The following is a 17,619-nucleotide window of genomic DNA, read 5'->3' as shown; positions in this document are numbered from 1 at the left end:
TTATCTCAGCCCACGAGTTTTCTCACTTTTACCCTTCCGATTCCCTCCCCCATCCCACAGGGGGGGAGTGAGCGAGCGGCTGTGTGGTGCTTAGGTGCTGGCTGGGATTAAACCACAACAGGTTTAAGTCATCGTTTCCACCAAAAAATTTTCCCCAGCTGAGGATAACCGTGTTTCCTGGTCCTCTGCCTGTCCCTGCTGGGACAGGTACCCCGTGTCCGACGTGTTTCCCACGAAGGCAGCCGGCAGGCAGGACCGGCCGGCACACCTCCGGCTCTGCACCTGACTTTTGGAGGGCCGAGGCGAGGGCAGGGGAAGGCGGACAATAAAGGCTGTCAGTGCACGTTTTGCCCTTGCTGCTGAGGGACGCGGGGCTCGCAGGAGCTGTCCGGGGCCCCTGCCCCACGAGGGCGCGGCGGGGGCGAGGGACCTGCGGGCCGCCGGTGGCAGCGGCTCCCCCCGCCCGCGCTCCCTCCCGGCTGAGGGGAGCGGACTACAACTACCGGCGTGCAGCGCCGCACCTGCGGTCGCTCTGATTGGCTGCCTCTCCCCCGCGTGACGGTGCGAGGCTGGCGGCGGCGCCAGAGCCCCCCGCGGTTGGGGGCCGGCGAGCCGCATGGCGGTGGCGGCGTGGGGGCGGCGCAGCGGCGCCGCGCTCCTGCGGGGGACCCTCGGGGCAGCCCCGGGCCGCGCCTGCAGCTCCGGGGCGCCCGTGAGGGCTCCCTCCGCCGCGGCTCAGGTGAGGCGGGGCGCGGAGGGGTCCGGCGGGGGAGGGCTGTGAGGCGAGGCCGGTGCGGCGCCGCGGGGTGAACGGAGGGTTTGGGGCCGAAGGTGGTCGCCGGGGCTGGCGGCCGGTAACGGGCGGGTGCCGCTGCCGGGGGCGCGCCTGGGAGGCGTGCGGCCGCCGGAGGTCGCGTTTGGGATTTTGAGTCCTGGGCTGGTGCCTTGCACTTAAATTAAGACAACGTAGTTTGTGGAGGGGTACTTGTGATAACCCAGGCTTCGCCTGGCGGGGTTCCCGAGGGGAGCCTGGGTTTGAGAGTTCCCCTACCGTAATCGTCTGCAGTGTGGGGGCACCGCAGCTGGAATCTGCTGGGGTGGACGGCGCTGAAACTCTGCCTCGTGCTTTCTAATAGAAATACTTAATTTTGTAACCTGTCCCAGACCGCTAGGTAATTTGTATTATAATGTTATAATATTATATATTTACCCCCGGGGGGGGCAGCCATATGGAATATATAATTGCATGTCCTTACTTTGTTGAAATGTCGCCCTTACTTTGAAAGTAAGTAGGATATTCAGTCTCTTGGGCTGAACAGTTCTGTGTTCCTTCCCAGTCAAAGAAGAGATTACACAACGGCATTTGATCTGCCTAGGTCAAAATCAAGTGGTTTGGCAGCTTTCGGTGGTCACGCGAGCTTTGCAATGAAGCTGTTTGTTCCCTCGCTGGAGTGAAATCAACACAGGTGTTGTCCAGGTCTAGCTCCTCCTAGTTTAACTTTTGGTTCTCCAGATGGATTCGATCTCTTGGTGTCCAAATGCAGGAGAAAAAGCTGCGCAGAAGGGCAAAGGTTCTGTAACTGTCTAGCAGAAATAGGGCATGGCGTGCAGGGTAATCCCAGCTGGGACATGATTTATTGATTTATTTGCAATTGCATGACTGGCTTTAACAAGCAGAAAATAAGCTAAAGCTACTAGTGACAGTCTTCGTGTTGCCAGAATTGAATGCATTCACTACCACTTACGTATTTACAGAAAGTCAAATAGATTTGTGCATTGCTTTATTGAATGCTTACTTGGCTCAGGAATCTAGAAAGGTTATTGAGTTTCTTTTTGTTTTTTCTAAACTACGTACTTTTTTATAAATTCTGATTGGAATTACTTTTAACTACTTTCTATAAATCGAGTAGTTTTAACGTACATTCAGGAATACTTTTGAGAGAGCTTGATTACAACATCCATCTCTGAAAGTCCTACTCCCTTAAGAGACAAAAGCCACAGTGGCTGGAAGAATGGGATGGGTGATTTGTGTGTGTGGCATAGTAACTCTGACAGGTGTTCTGGGGCACTGGCTGATACCCTGCAGGGCTTGAGAAGCAAGCTAATTCAAAAGCAAGGACAGTGTAAACTTAGCAACTATACAGTGATAATATACTCATTGCTCCTTTCTGTTCCCGGTTGCTCCTGGGATTCGTCTGTAGAGAGGAGCAATTAGCGTTACAGCTACAGGGGACAGTGGAATGTGCTTTCAGATGACAGGATGTTCAGACATTGAAAACTATTGTGAATACTGCCTGACTATCTTCTGGGTTTTACTTCTGAAAATGTTCATGGGTTCTGTTTAGTTTCATGAGATTTCAGTTGGGTGCAGGGGGTGCAAAGGGGAGAAGAGAGCACTAGACTCTCTGTATTTCATCCCCTTTTAAAATGGTCCTTCCAGCTGTGGAAGGAAGAATTCTGTAACTCAGCTTCAGGAGACAACTGAAAGGCTGTGTCCAAGGCCATCCGTTTTAAGTATTTAGGTTAGGTTACAAACAGTGGAATCGGTACAGCTGCTGTATTGGTATTGTGTGGTGACCGTATGTTCAACTTATGGCCTTTTTAGCCTGTTCCTACATGCTGTTTTTTGAGACAGAGGGAGAATGTGTGCATGCTATGCACTCTGTATCCTGCATTTGCTATCTGTAATAACACTTTCTATGACTGCTTGGTAAGCGACTCCCTCCAGCAGAAACACTTAATAGCTTTTATTTGTGTTTTGGATGTCCATTAAGTCCTCGTAATGTTCTCTATATGGAATATGTGGTGAAAATACATGAATTTATAGAAGTGAAATGATACTGACCAGATAACCTGACCAGGCAAATCTGAGGCTGTGAAAATTTATGTCAATTTTGAAAGTGAAATCAGATATACCTGGGAAGCTGAACCTAAACTGCTTACAAATAAACCCCAGAACTTGATCAGCTTATTATTGGACTGGTTAGTCCACATGTTTGAGCCAGTTTGTATCTTAGTTTTTAAGATACAGTTGTCAGTCTTGGAGATGTACACAGGATGGAGTCCCTTTTTCTAAGACTAGATAAGGGCAGGTAGCAACAGGCACTCTGAAAGCAGTGTTTTCATGGTGGTTTGGTTGTGTACAAGCATTTCTTGACTAATTCACAGTTAACAAAGGAAAGTCTGATGCCATCCTGTCATCTTATGCATATGACGATACATGTCCAAATTATATTCTTGAATTAAAAAAAAAAAAGTAGGATTACATATTTCTACTACAAAACTGTGTATTTTCCAGTACAATAGAAAAAGTAATTTGTACTTTTTTTTTTTTAATTGTAAGCTGGAAGCTTACATGCAAAAACCTCAGCTGTTTGAAACAAAGGAGGAAGATGAGAGGGCTCTTAAGATAGTGAGGCTTGAGAGCAATAACATTAAGGAAATTAGCAGGTTTTTTTTTTTTTTTTAATCCTGCTCTAGATGTATCATTTCCAGTAAAGGTCTTTGGCATCCTGATAGGAAGTTTCATTTCAGCTTCCTCTATCTGTTTATGTAGATCCTGTAACTCAAACATAACCACCTGAAATTTTCCGTGGCCTCAATGAAGCCTTCACTACTGGGATAAAGGGGAGAGCCCAGCTTGTCTAGAAAGACCTCATATGGCCTTTATTCTTGGCCAGTCATGTCTGAAACTCTCTGTGTCCTGGAGCTCCATTTTGTGGGTAGCTGGTCAAAGTCCCTGAGCAGTACTCTCTCTGCCAGTAACTAGAACTGTAGCATGCTGTTTGGGGTCAACTGTTGGGCAGCAGCTGCTGTGCCCTCAGAAAAATATTTGTCTTGGACTTCTCAGCTCAGACCTCATTCTGGCGCTTGGCCTACTTAGACCCATTTCAGCCTCTGTGGTTGTCCAATTTCCAGGTTGATCAAGGACACGATGTCACCGCTTCCCTACAGACTAAGATATTAAAAGTGAGGCACGAAACAGAAGAGCTTTTGCTGAGCTCTGTCTATGATGCTGGTGCAGCAGCGTTAGAGGCGGCAGCACTGATGCATAGACCCAACAGGATTGCAGGAGCTGAAAGAGCCAGTGGGTGCAGGAGCAGCGCTAACAGTGCCATAAGTACACAGGTTGTGGTGGTCCCCAGGGCCTGTCCAGAAGAAGTGTTTGCAAGCATTGCTGTTTCATAGTGCACAAATATCACTGGGGATAAGGCAAAGGTGGAAGGCTAGAGCAAATATAGTACTCGATCTTCAGCTTGATAAATAGGTAAGAGCTCTGTTCTCTTCCCCCTTGTGTTTAACTGAGCCTTTCCGGTATCTGTTGGTTTGTGGTGTTCCTGGTGGTTATTGATACCTCTGACAGCTTCCAATTGTGCTGCATTGTTAGAAGTGTTCTGGAAATCACAGGTGAATTGGCAGGTCTGGAGGGTTGACAGCTTGTCAAAATATAGCTTCTAGGTGCAGTCATCTAAGCTTTCATTCTCTCAAAACTAGTATAGAACATAGCATTGACAGCCCGGAGACCGAAACTGTTTTTTGATGGGTCAGGTAAAGCACACTGTGTGACAGGGCATACTCCTCTAATGTGCAGAAGTGTCTCCTGTCAACTATGGAGAGAGGGGAGTGGGGACTTTGGGATTATAGCCATCCCTTTTGAGTGAAAAAGGTACGTGGTTGGGCATCGATACGTTAAAATACCGAGAATCGCCCATCTTTACCAACTGCAGGGAACTGAATAACCCTTTCCCTGTAGACTGGGAACTGCAGCAGGCAGCTTTTGCTTTCTCCCTGCTCTGACAGCTCTCACGCAGGCTGCAAGTGACTAGGTCCAACCTCATCCTATTCTTCCCCTTCAGAAAATCCTACTTACACGACTACCTGAGAGAGTGCTTCATCCTTGCCCTGATTTACCAGGAAGGCAGCTGAGTTTCCATCTCTGATATTTGGCCTTCCCTGTGGAATTGATAAAAATATGAGTCAGTGCTGGGTGCAGTGGCAGTTTTGGTAATACAGGATCCACTCCCAGTGGAGCTCAAGCTAATGCTACTGAACTCCTCATGGGTGCCTCCTAATTCCTCCTTGCTGACATCAAACTGGACAGACACTGAACTAACAGCTTAAAAATTCCATCTCCAGTCACTCTTTCCTCCTAGACAAACCCACCTCTGTACTTGACAAGAAGTTGATGGAACGAAGCTCTAGTAGCTCTGGAAAACTTTTTTCTTTTCCTCATCCCAACACCCACTATTGTTCAGCAAGACAGAAAAAGTTAGTTATTTCCAACAGGAACTTTAAAGTATATTGACACCAACTGCCTGCTGAGTGCCTGTTCTTTAAATGCTGCTTCTTAACAGTTCACTTCAGAGTAATTAATGAAGGGTAATACTATTCCTCCAGTAAACCTCTTTAGTTTCCTTGCCTGTAACAGCCATGCAGGTGGATGGCAGACCAGGAACAGAACCGCTGTCTCCTGCATCCCACTCCAGGCTCCTTCCTGAAAATAGGAAATTACTTTAAGCTTATTATTGTATTTGAAAAGAAAGTATACAGTTTTAGCATCCATTAGATACAATCATTAAAGTCTCCCTCTCTTGCCTCCCTTCCGTCAGGGAGGATAACTTTTCACTTCTTTTTCTCCCTGTAATGCACACTCTAAAACAGGGAGACAGGAGGTTCATACTATTCTTTCTGCAAGTGGAGTGGGTAAGGAAGCCTGGTCCTGAAAAAGGTGCAAAAATGAGTTACTGAGAGAGAAACACTAGAGGAGTGCTCCTACAGGAAGGGCTAAAAGAATTTTAATAAGCATGGGAGTGCTTTCCCTCTCAAATGTGAACACCTTTCCAAAATAATAGGAAGGAGAACGTCAGAAATCCAACCAGTCCAGAAAGCAGTGCAGTTTTCAAGAGAAAATACTTGTGGTTTTTTTGTAAGTTGGCAGTATTTAAAATATCTTCAGATTTACTCTGTCTAAGGGTGAGTTTTCTAACTGGGGAAGAAGCAGAAATGAAGTCTGAATATTTAGCTGGGCTCTTTGACTCAACCCTGCTTGTATTCTGAGAAACTCTCACAGTAAGTGCAACAGAGCCAGCATTTCCAACAAAGCAAGCTCCCAACTTGGGACTTTCTGGGGAAAGTAAAGCTGTGTGGAGCTCTCAAACGACCCGCAGGTGCCCAGGCTGGAGCGTTTCCCCTGGGGGATTAAAAACCAGATTACTTGTTCTGCCTGTGCGCACTGGAGAAGAGGGAGATGTAAGAATGTGTGTAAGTGTGAGCAGCGCATGTGGCTGCGGAGGGGTCAGTGACGCCTTTGATGCTGCAGGGAGGGAAGGCCAGGCCTGGGGAGGGCTGGCCTTGTGCCCCTTATTCCTCTGCTGTTGTGGCCATTTCAAAACAGAAACTGAAAGAGATTTCTTTCTTCTGGCTGAAAAGCAAATACGTGGAAACTAGTACAGCTGTTTTATCATGGGTAAACAGATGCTTTCTGCACTTTGAAATCAGCCACTTTGTGTCTCCTTTATCTTCTCTACCCACCCCCCCACCCCCGCCCCCCGCCAGGGACGTTCTTAGAGATCTTCTTATCTAACCACAAAGCTGTTTGGATCAAGAAGTGTAGTGGATCGTTTAAAGACTGGTGGAAAGATTGTGCTGCCAAGAAGGGCTTGCTCCTGCTTATAAGTTTAGCAGCAGCCGTGGTGTTAGCGCAGCTGGAATCAAAATTGCTGCAGCTGCTGACAGCTGAAGTTGGGCCTCTCCCCAGGTAACCTTTGCTGTCTGGCTGATCTGGTCACTGAGGGTGTCGTCTCCACCCACCCCCAGATCTTTCTTACAAATGCTTTCAGAATAAAATGTTTTGAGGAAGCATACCTGGGTGGTTCAACATTTTAGCTGACCATTTCCAGACTTCTTGCTAGGGCTGTTTGGAAATACTGTGCAGGATTAACTCCTGTGGTTACTACTAGTGATGACCAGAGCCAGGGAGATGGTGGCCGCAGCTGTGTGTGTTTCTGCCGAGTCCTTTGGCATCATCCCATATGTACCGATTTTAGTATGTCTGGAGATTTCACAGGTCTGTTTTTCACTAGATGGAAATCATAACTTTTGCTCAGTTAAGCAGCTTGAATACTAGCTAATGTGTCATTTTGTCTGGTTCCTTATTCTACATCTTAAATTTATGTCAAAACTTTATCTAATCCTTTGCCTGCTGCAGCCTATCAAGACTAGCCAGCATGATTTTGACTTGAGGCACAATTCTGCAGCTGATTATTTCCCCCCTCACTTTTTTAACTTTGTGAACACCATGTATCCAGAAACGGTTTTGTATGTGCTCTTTCACTGGAGATGAAGTTCACTGTACATCCAGGAGTCCTTTAGGTTTCTTCCAGTTTTCTCAGCTGGATATTAAGTGTCTGTATGTGGTTAACTAACAAGATCACAGTGAAGGTAGTTCCTTTAATTATTTTGATCCTGTTTTCTCTGTTTTGTTTTGTGATGCTATGCAGCTGGCCTCTGTCAGAGTTATTAAATTGGCCTCCTATAAAATGTTAATTTAACTGTGATATAGTAGATGAAAAGACACCAGACTTGGCAGGGTTTGGATGATGTTGTTTGTGGACGTTTGTATGTAGTGCCTGAACCAAGTATCCACCAGCTGATTGAAGCACGTTGGTAAACTCTTGCTTTTCTGCAGTACTGTGATAAGAGTTGGTTCAGTTACTGTATGTTTCACTTAAGGTATTGAAATATTTTCTAAAAGTAGCAGAGTGGTTTCAGCTCTGCTTTACAGGTGTAGAAAAATATAGATATAACATGGTAATTTGAAAGTCATGGGCTAAAGGCAGTGGGACTCCCTGCAGTTAGACCTTGCTATAACCAACAGTGTTCTGGTGTTGATGGTAGTGATGTTCTAAAGATGCTTGGTATAAGCTTGAACTGTATTTGTTTCCAGTAGCAGCTACTAATTTGGGATATTTCATTTGATACCTAAAGTGATCAGCCCTCATTCTGGAGGGCAAACACTCAGTACTTTCTGAAAACTGTGTTGCTCTAGAATATGTTACGCTGTGCTTTAAAAAAAACCCAAAACTGTAAATAGAAATCACTTTTAATATTCACTTCATGACAGTTAATAAAGACATTTTTAAAAATCTGAATCTTTTTATGCAGGCTTGAACAGGTGGAGTGTTCAGGATCATACATTTCTTTTCCAGTCCTACTGTGTCCTGTATTATTTATCATCTTTTAATGGAGACAAGCTTTTTGGAAGTATTCTGTTGTATGGATTTGGGCAAGAAGACCTTGTTGGAAATGTTCTTGAAACAGACATCATGAAACATAATTGTACACAGCAATAATATGGTTTTGCTATTAACAAGATGTTATGTCTGGCACATGAAAGTTGGTAGGGACACAAGCAGAGATGCAGTGTTTCATCAACTTTTGGTTCTCTTGTGCTGAAGTGCAGGGAGGGACCCTTCCATATGATCTAATTTATCTGAGGGCTGTAGTGACATTGGGTTGTCCTGGATCATTGATTTTGGAAAGAGAAGAAACACACAATTGAAAAAAGTTGCCTCCTATTCTACACAAAAAGCCCGAAGCACCTGTGGCAAAGAGCCTGTGTCTTAAAATGCACAGGGAAAATTTTAGTACAGTTCCATGGAATTAAGTAGGGTGTGAAACGTAATCAATAAATGGCCAGTTTTGAGCATAAAGACAAGTCATGGGTTTTCTTGTGCAGCTGTTCCTGTGGGGAAAAATGGAATAGTAATTATCAGTTGAGTTCAAAGTTAATATTTATACAGCAAGTTGATAGGATAACTATTCAAATATTTGGCACTTGCTTGTTTTCATTACAGGAATTGCAAAGCTCAGGGAGAGGACGCTTTCTACTGGAACATGCTGCTCCCTTCTCTGCTTTTTTGACAGACAGCTTTGGGCGTCAGCACAACTACTTGCGAATTTCTTTGACTGAGAAATGCAACCTCAGGTGTAAGTGTCTGCTTGCTTTCTTGCACAAAGCTCTTATGCACCATATCGTGCAAAGGTCAAGAATTGAGTTAGGGTTCTTATTGCTGTGTTGGCCCTGTGCTGTTTCTTGTCTTCACAAAATAATATGGTGAAGGATAGATAGAGACTGATTTGGGGCTGCACTGCTGGAGGAATGGAGAAGCAGGAGTAAGCCTAGGGATCTGCCAGAGATAGATGGGAGTGACAGGTCTTTCATCAGACTTGGTGTGGTTTGGATGATGGTGCTTGTGGATGTTTGTATGCCGTACCCAAAGTGTGTGAGGAGCATGCCCTAGGCATTCCCACAATTACGTCTGCAAAGTTTGTGGCAATGTCCCAGTGCTTGCCAGTTCAGTTTGGTGTCTCTGTTTGAATGCAGGTTAGATAGAAATAAGATCAGCTTTTCCTTCAAAGTGGATCCATTGTAATTTTGAGACCTATCAAGTGAGTCTTGGGTTTTCTTCTGAAGGAAAACAAGAAATTGTAGGAGATTGTAAGATTTGGTGTATGATCTTATCTGTATTTCAGAAAAGCAGAGTTGTTTGACATCCATTAAAGATGGTTGCACTTGGTGCATTTTGCCCATCAATATTAGATTAACTGCTGCTGGTTATTTTTTTCCCATGTATTTCTGTATTCTTTGTTTCAGGTCAGTATTGTATGCCAGAGGAAGGTGTTCAGCTGACCCCTAAATCGGAGCTACTTACTGCTCAGGAGATAATCACCCTAGCCAGACTGTTTGTGAAAGAAGGTGTAGAGAAGATCCGACTGACAGGAGGAGAGCCACTTATCCGTCCCGATGTGGTTGATATTGTGGGTGAGTTCCCAATAAATACAGTGTGTTTCAAAGTTACTTGCTATATATTGATCCAAGAACTACGTTTATAACTATCTACTAATACAGTCCAGCAACCTGAAGAATAATTATACATTAAACAACGGTGCTTTTTCCCAACATTGTGAAATGCAAGATAGTTCCTTTCAGAAAACTTCCAGTTCTGCTCTCCTGCTTGGATGGAACTTACCTCTCTTGATATTATAACAGCTGAACTTAGCGTTGTCTTCATGTTCAACAACTACTAGAATAGCTTGCAATAATGCAGCCTTGGGGTGAAAAATCAAGAATTGATGTGACCAGGTCCTCACTAGGGAGGAACAGTTGATAACCTGTTTTCTTTGTAAGCACTTTTCTTCTGGATTTTTGGGGGGTTTTGTTTTGTGGTTTTGTTTTGTTGCCTTGATAAACACAGACAAGCAAGTGACATCTGTTAATAAGGAGTGGTGGAAATGCCTGTTTTTACAGTTATTGATGAAGACTATTACTTCAATGGAAGATAAATTACTGGGTAATTTTAGAAGCCTATCTCCTTCAATTGGTGTTGTGTTGACTGACTGCACCTGTTTTTTTTGTTGAGCCCGGTGCTTTTTTCCCTGTCCAAAGTCTTGTATGTTATGGACATTACAATAGCTTTGTGTAGTGGCAATGTAGTGGCAATGTATTAGATTAAGGTTATGTAGGTGGGTGCACTTTGGTGTATTGTAGGCAACTGAACTTGTCTGTTTCTGCACGTATACTTGTTATAAGTACTGTAGATAACAAAAGATTAATATGGAAGATGAAGGTCTTGAAAGTAGAGTAACTGCCTACTGATACACTGAGCTTTAGTGCAGAAAACAGTTGGTTTCGGCTCCTGCTCTGTTTTCATTATTCTGCCTGTGTTCTTGTTCACAGCTGAACTTTGACAGATTCATAGTGATCATTTTAATGGATGACGAGAGTAGTGATCTTAGGGTAAAGGAAATGGATGTTAAGATGATTGTCCTGTTGCATTAGTTCATTCTGTCATGAATTTGTATTAGCCTGGCTGGTTTTTTTCTAAGGTATATTGAAAATTGGCAAATTAAGTCTATAAACACTTTTAGTCTTCTCAGACTTTGGCGTTACTCTATGGTGCACAAGTTTGGGATCAAGATAAAAGTCTCAAAACTAAAGAGATCATGTGTGACAACTATGGGAAAACTCATTGAAGGGAAAACAAGTCTAAAAATGTCTTCTGCAGAATTTGAGTTATAGAATCATAGAATCATTAAGGTTGGAAGAGGCCTCTGAGATCATCGAGTCCAACCACCTACCCAACACCACCATGCCCACTTAAACCATGTCCCTAAGCGCCTCATCTACACGTCTTTTAAATACCTCCAGGGATGGGGACTCAACCACTTCCCTGGGCAGCCTGTTCCAATGTTTAACCACTCTTTCAGTAAAGAAATTTTTCCTCATGTCCAATCTAAACCTCCCCTGGTGCAACTTGAGGCCGTTTCCTCTCGTCCTATCGCTAGTTACTTGGGAGAAGAGACTGACACCCACCTCATTACAACCTCCTTTCAGGTAGTTGTAGAGAGCGATGAGGTCTCCCCTCAGCCTCCTTTTCTCCAGGCTAAACAGCCCCAGTTCCCTCAGCCGCTCCTCATAAGACTTGTTCTCCAGACCCTTCACCAGCCTCGTTGCCCTTCTCTGGACACGCTCCAGCACCTCAACATCCTTCTTGTAGTGAGGGGCCCAAAACTGAACACAGTATTCGAGGTGCGGCCTCACCAGTGCCGAGTACAGGGGCACGATCTCTTCCCTAGTCCTGCTGGCCACACTATTTCTGATACAGGCCAGGGTGCCATTGGCCTTCTTGGCCGCCTGGGCACACTGCTGGCTCATGTTCAGCCGGCTGTCAACCAGCACCCCCAGGTCCTTCTCTGCCAGGCAACTTTCCAGCCACTCTTCCCCAAGCCTGTAGCGCTGCATGGGGTTGTTGTGGCCGAAGTGCAGGACCCAGCACTTGGCCTTATTGAATCTCATACAGTTGGCCTGGGCCCATCGATCCAGCCTGTCCAGGTCCCTCTGCAGAGCCTTCCTACCCTCGAGCAGATCAACACTCCCGCCCAGCTTGGTGTCGTCTGCAAACTTACTGAGGGTGCACTCAATGCCCTCATCCAGATCATCGATAAAGATATTGAACAAGACCGGCCCCAGTACTGAGCCCTGGGGAACACCGCTCGTGACCGGCCGCCAACTGGATTTGACTCCATTCACCACAACTCTCTGGGCCCGGCCGTTCAGCCAGTTTTTGACCCAGCAAAGAGTACACCTGTCTAAGCCGTGAGCTGCCAGTTTCTCTAGGAGAATGCTGTGGGAGACAGTGTCAAAGGCCTTACTGAAGTCCAGGTAGACCACATCCACAGCCATTCCCTCATCCACTAGGCGGGTCACCTGGTCATAGAAGGAGATCAGGTTGGTCAGGCAGGACCTGCCTCTCATGAACCCATGCTGGCTGGGCCTGATCCCCTGGTTGTCCCGCTCATGCCTTGTGAGCGCCCTCAAGATGAACCGCTCCATAATCTTCCCCGGCACCGAGGTCAGGCTGACAGGCCTGTGGTTCCCCGGATCCTCCTTCTGGCCCTTCTTGTAGATGGGCATCACATTGGCAAGCCTCCAGTCGTCCGGGACCTCCCCCGTTAACCAGGACTGCTGATAAATGATGGAGAGCGGCTTGGCGAGCACCTCCGCCAGCTCCCTCAGCACTCTCGGATGGATCCCATCCGGCCCCATAGACTTGTGAGCATCCAGGTGGCGTAGCAGGTCATTGACTGCTTCCTCTTGGATTATGGGAGGTTCATCCTGCTCGCCGTCCCTGTCTTCCAGCTCGGGGGGCCGAGTACCCTGAGGATAACTGGTCTGCCTGTTAAAGACTGAGGCAAAGAAGGCATTGAGTACCTCAGCCTTTTCCTCATCCTCGGTGACAATGTTCCCCCCTGCATCCAATAAAGGATGGAGATTCTCCTTGGCTTTCTTCTTGTCATTAATATATCTGTAAAAACTTTTTTTGTTGTCTTTAACGACAGTGGCCAGATTGCGTTCTAGCTGGGCTTTTGCCTTTCTCATTTCTTCTCTGCACAACCTAACGAGATCCCTGTACTCTTCTTGAGTCGCCTGCCCCTTCTTCCACAAGCGGTAAACTCTCCTTTTTTTCCTGAGTCCCAGCAAAAGCTCCCCGTTCAGCCAGGCCGGTTGTCTTCCCCACCCGTTCTTCTTATGGCGTACAGGGACAGCCTGCTCCTGCGCCTTTAAGACTTCCTTCTTGAAGATCATCCAGCCTTCCTGGACCCCTTTGCCCTTCAGGACTGTCTCCCAAGGGACTCTCTCAACCAGCGTCCTGAACAGGCCAAAGTCTGCCCTCCGGAAGTCCATGGTTGTGGTTTTGCTGCCCCCGCTCCTTACATCACCAAGAAGCGAGAATTCTACCATTTCATGGTTGCTAAGCCCAAGACGGCCTCCGACCACCACATCTCCCACCAGTCCTTCTCTGTTAGTAAGCAGCAGGTCGAGCGAGGCACCTCCCCTGGTAGGCTCACTTACCAGCTGTGTCAGGAAGTTGTCTTCCACACACTCCAGGAACCTCCTAGACTGCTTCCTCTCTGCCGTGTTGTATTTCCAGCAGACGTCCGGGAAGTTGAAGTCCCCCACGAGAACAAGGGCTAGCGATTGAGAGACTTCTGCCAGCCGCTTGTAGAATGCTTCATCCGCCCCTTCATCCTGGTTGGGTGGTCTATAACAGACTCCCAGCAGGATATCTGCCTCGTTGGCCTTCCCCCTCATCCTTACCCATGAACACTCAACCATATCATCATCACAATCGTTGAGCTCTAGACAATCGAAACACTCCCTAACATACAGAGACCTGCTACAGTTCTTTAGATTGTTTCAAATCTTCTTTTAACGCGTGCACATACATAAACTGTACTAAGCAACTAACACTTGCTGAAAGCTAAATCATGTCCTGGGGACTGCTGAAAATGTATGTTTGAGACTTTTCTGAAGCAGCTGATAGTGGAATATAGAATCCATCTCCTTTGGGATACTCAAAGTTTAAATTAGCACCGGATATAAACTGTGTGATAACTGTTTATTATCAATAGTCTGAGAAGTACACATCTCCACTGACAAAATCATTTTCCGTGGGGTGGGGGACAGATGGTTGGATGACTTTTTATAGCAACATACACATTTCAAGAGTGAAGTGGTGCAGGGTAGACTTGTTCATTCATGTATTAGGAGATACACATACCTTTTCTGGACTCAATCAGTAGAAGTGCAATTGAGGAAACGATTGGAGGAGAATATGTAAGAAACTTGTCTATTTAAGAAGATGCTCCTGATCCTAAAGGAAAAAGTAAATGTAAAAGGGTTTACTTGATGGCTTGAGCCTGACATATAAGCTTTTAGCTTCATGCTATTGAATTATAGCATCTGTTCTGTTTCCATTTCTACTTGATAGTTTTATCAGTTGCCTTTGCTTGTGCTGGTTGTTGCTAAAGCAGTGATCAAAGGTCAGCAAACAAACTTAATACAGGTACAAGGTGAGTTACAAAGTTATGAAATCTCTTTAATCCCTTTTGAATTTAGAGGTCAACAAGCCAAGAAACCAGCAACTGCAAATGTTCCACCTCTTAGCTTGCACAAATAAGGCAGAGTGTACTAACTGCATCTTTTTAACTTGTTGGTCTTAGTGTTAAGTCTCCATCTCTAATTTCTCACAGTTGGCTTCTATTTGTTACTCCAATTTGTTATTACAGGTGGTTCCACATATTAGGGTATTTCCAGTGCCTCATCCTGCATCTCATCCTGTCTGATGAGGAAGAAGATGCATTGATAGCAGCTGCTGCCTGTGCTAACTGACCTAATCAGCTGGTGCTACTTTTTTAATTTTTCCATTTAGGCTGCAGCATGGCTTTGGTTTTATTCAATGCCTTTATGCATTTTACATTTCTAGCAATGAAGCCTGTATGGCAGCTAGTCTTTTTTCCTCTGTTGTTAGGAGGTTGCGCATTTTGTGTGTTCTGAGGCTGTAAATAAAAGTAGTGGTGTTCCTATGCTATCCTCTGGGTGCAGTGTGTATCCTATGCTCTCACAAAACCTAGGCTGCTAGCGGTAGCTAGAGTTAAGTAATTTTTGGCAAACTTGGGCGAATGGAACTCATCCTCTAGGAAAAGGTTATTCCTGGTCAGGAATTTTGAGAGGTGAATGCCAGAAAAATCTAGTTTTTAGTAAAGATTGCTCTTTCGTTACAGCCTCAGGTTCCAAATGTCTTTACAGGGCTCCTAATCATGTTGCAAAATGCTGCTGCTGTAAGCTTCGGCATCTTTGGTGTGACTCAGCTTGTCCCATTCCAGAGTTTTGGGCCCAGCTTAGGGTGAATATTTTGAGAATAGCTGGCAAATGAGATAAAGCGGAAGTAAAGCCCTTATCAACATGAACAAACAGAGGTAAATAGGGAGGGAAGAAGGGACTATGAAATATTTGTGCTGTCATCAAAGCTGCCTCAAGAGTAAGGGTTCTTCAAATATTTCTCAACTAATTAGGGTGGAGGCTATGTGAGAAGGGAGGAGGAGGGAAAATAAGAAAAGAAAATTACTTTGCTGTGGCTCTGCTTCTGCAAGTGGTTTATGAGGGTTTTTTCCTATTTGTAACTGGAGGTTTGAAAGCCTGCTCACTGGAGATCTGGTATGCTGAGGATTTCTGCATTTGGCTTATGAGAAGGCAGCTATTTTCTAAATCTTAGTCTCATGATATTAACTGTTTCTTATGTGGTTTTCTTCTGTTAGCCATTTTTTAATGTCTTGTGTAAGTCCTCTTCAGTTGGCTGGGCTACCACTGTGGGTAATGGAAATATTTCAGTTGTCAAGTGCAAGTGTTTTGTCCCTTGGATGTTGTTGCCTTGGATTCTCTGTAATGGTCTAATATGTTGACCTTTTTCTGTTTAGTTAGGAGTATGTGTTATTTCTTTCAGTAGTTTAAAGTCACTACTGCTGGCAGTTACCTCTGTGTTAGAACTGGTTTTTGGTAAAGCATAGCAGGATAAATGTTGCTAGATAAATGCAGGTGTCAGGTGTGAAAGGGATGGCTTGCTGCTTATTATTATTGCAGAACACCAGAATTTAGTTTGCAAAGCTAGATTGATGAAAAGGTAAACAAAATCAGAGGCCTTCTTCCAACAATAAAGTAGCTATTTACTCTAAGAAATGGAGAACAAAATTAGTGTGCATTTTCAGTGTTCTTTATAACCAATTTTGTTTGCAATAAACTACTGTCTTTCATACCTTTTGACATGGATTTGTGCTAAAATGGGTATCTTAAACCAATACAGCTGGAAGAAGACTGAAGCATCCATATTTTCCTCACACCCTCAGTGATATTTTTTTGTTTGTTTCACATATCTTCTTTTGGGTTTTCTGTGTAACTTACAGTTGAATTACTTCTTTTAATCTGTTCTTTTTACTTTTTATTTTCCTAGGGCAACTGTACAAGCTAGAAGGGCTGAAAACCATTGCTGTCACAACCAACGGGATCAACTTAGCCAGACTGCTGCCCCGACTGAAGGAAGCAGGACTGAATGCCATTAACATTAGCCTGGATACTTTGGTCCCAGCTAAATTTGAGTTCATTGTCCGGCGGAAAGGTACAGGCTTGTCTTCTAAGGCAACTGTGTTAATACTTGCAGTTAATGTTGTGAGTTGTTTGGTATGTCTTTCACACTCAGTTATTTTGGGAGGGGGGTGAATCGCTATCCTTCTGAGGCTAGGAGAAGTAGTCTATACTAGCTTATTTGATGGTGACTCTTTTTCCTTCTTTGTACAACCCTTAGCCAGGTAGAGCCCCTTTAATTGGAGCTGGTGGAGTAGAAGATGCTCAACTCACCTCAGTCAATGGGACTGTGGCTACAGCTGCCAGTAACTGTCTGATTACTGGTTAGTCGTGGATATCAAGAGGACTCTCCAAATCTTCTGTTGGTCTCGTGTGCTGCTGTTCTTTAATGCGGTTCAAAAAACAGATGTTCCCGCTATAGCAGCCGGGGACTATGACACCACAAGAACTGAACTTCATGTCACAAATAGCAGCAGTTTCTGGAAGTTATATTTGGGGCATGCTAGCAGCGGTCTTGCTTGTGATTAGTGATGTTCCCTACCTCTACTATGTTTTAATAGGTATAACCATAAACTGTGCCTGAGGTCATTTGAGGAGGGGTGCTAGCTTTGTAACTTCTCTCCGGTTGAGCTAGTAATTCCAAACAAAGCTTCAAAAATGCTTGGATGTGCCCAGTGTTACAGATTCTTGTTTAAATGAATCCTAAAGCTCATTGTGAAGTTCAGCTTCATGACTGGGCTTCTTTCCAACCTAAAACTGATTTGATCTTGTATCATTCTATTTCTGTCCAGTCATGTAACTTTGGCAGTCTGTGAACTTGTAATTCAGACAAAACCTCCAAGTAGCCACTAGATGGTGCAACAATGTAAGATAAATGTAGGGCAAGGGGTGTAGAAATCTGGGATGCTGTGAGAAGTAATTTCAACGTTTGAATCACTCTGTTACCAAATAGAAGTTCTGCTGACAGGTGCAGAAAGGTGTCCTTGTCTACAGTCTCTCTGGGAGCACTTCTTCATGTTTCTACATCATGGTGCAGAAATCTGTTCCCTGTCATAAATCTGACTGGAGCATTATCCTTCCAGCATAGGCTATTGCATTAATCTGGTTGTGTCATGGCACAGTTGGCTCCCAGAGAAGTA

At 44.9% G+C, this 17,619-nt stretch overlaps 1 protein-coding gene across 1 annotated transcript in view; it reads left to right on the top strand.

The window, feature by feature from the left end:
* Positions 1-639: 639 nt before the first annotated feature.
* Positions 640-17,619, top strand: part of MOCS1 (molybdenum cofactor synthesis 1) — a 34,490-nt gene continuing 17,510 nt past the window's right edge. Inside the window, 4 exon segments of the mRNA XM_076334384.1 lie at positions 640-739; positions 8,856-8,988; positions 9,656-9,823; positions 16,350-16,514. Of these exon segments, the coding sequence (XP_076190499.1) occupies positions 9,667-9,823; positions 16,350-16,514 (322 nt within the window). The 5' untranslated portion in view covers positions 640-739; positions 8,856-8,988; positions 9,656-9,666.

Source organism: Aptenodytes patagonicus, chromosome 3, assembly GCF_965638725.1.
Source record: "Aptenodytes patagonicus chromosome 3, bAptPat1.pri.cur, whole genome shotgun sequence".
In the NCBI taxonomy this organism is placed as follows: domain Eukaryota; kingdom Metazoa; phylum Chordata; class Aves; order Sphenisciformes; family Spheniscidae; genus Aptenodytes; species Aptenodytes patagonicus.
The sequence above is the reverse complement of the archived record's forward strand: the minus strand, read 5'-3'. Positions and strand labels throughout refer to the sequence as shown.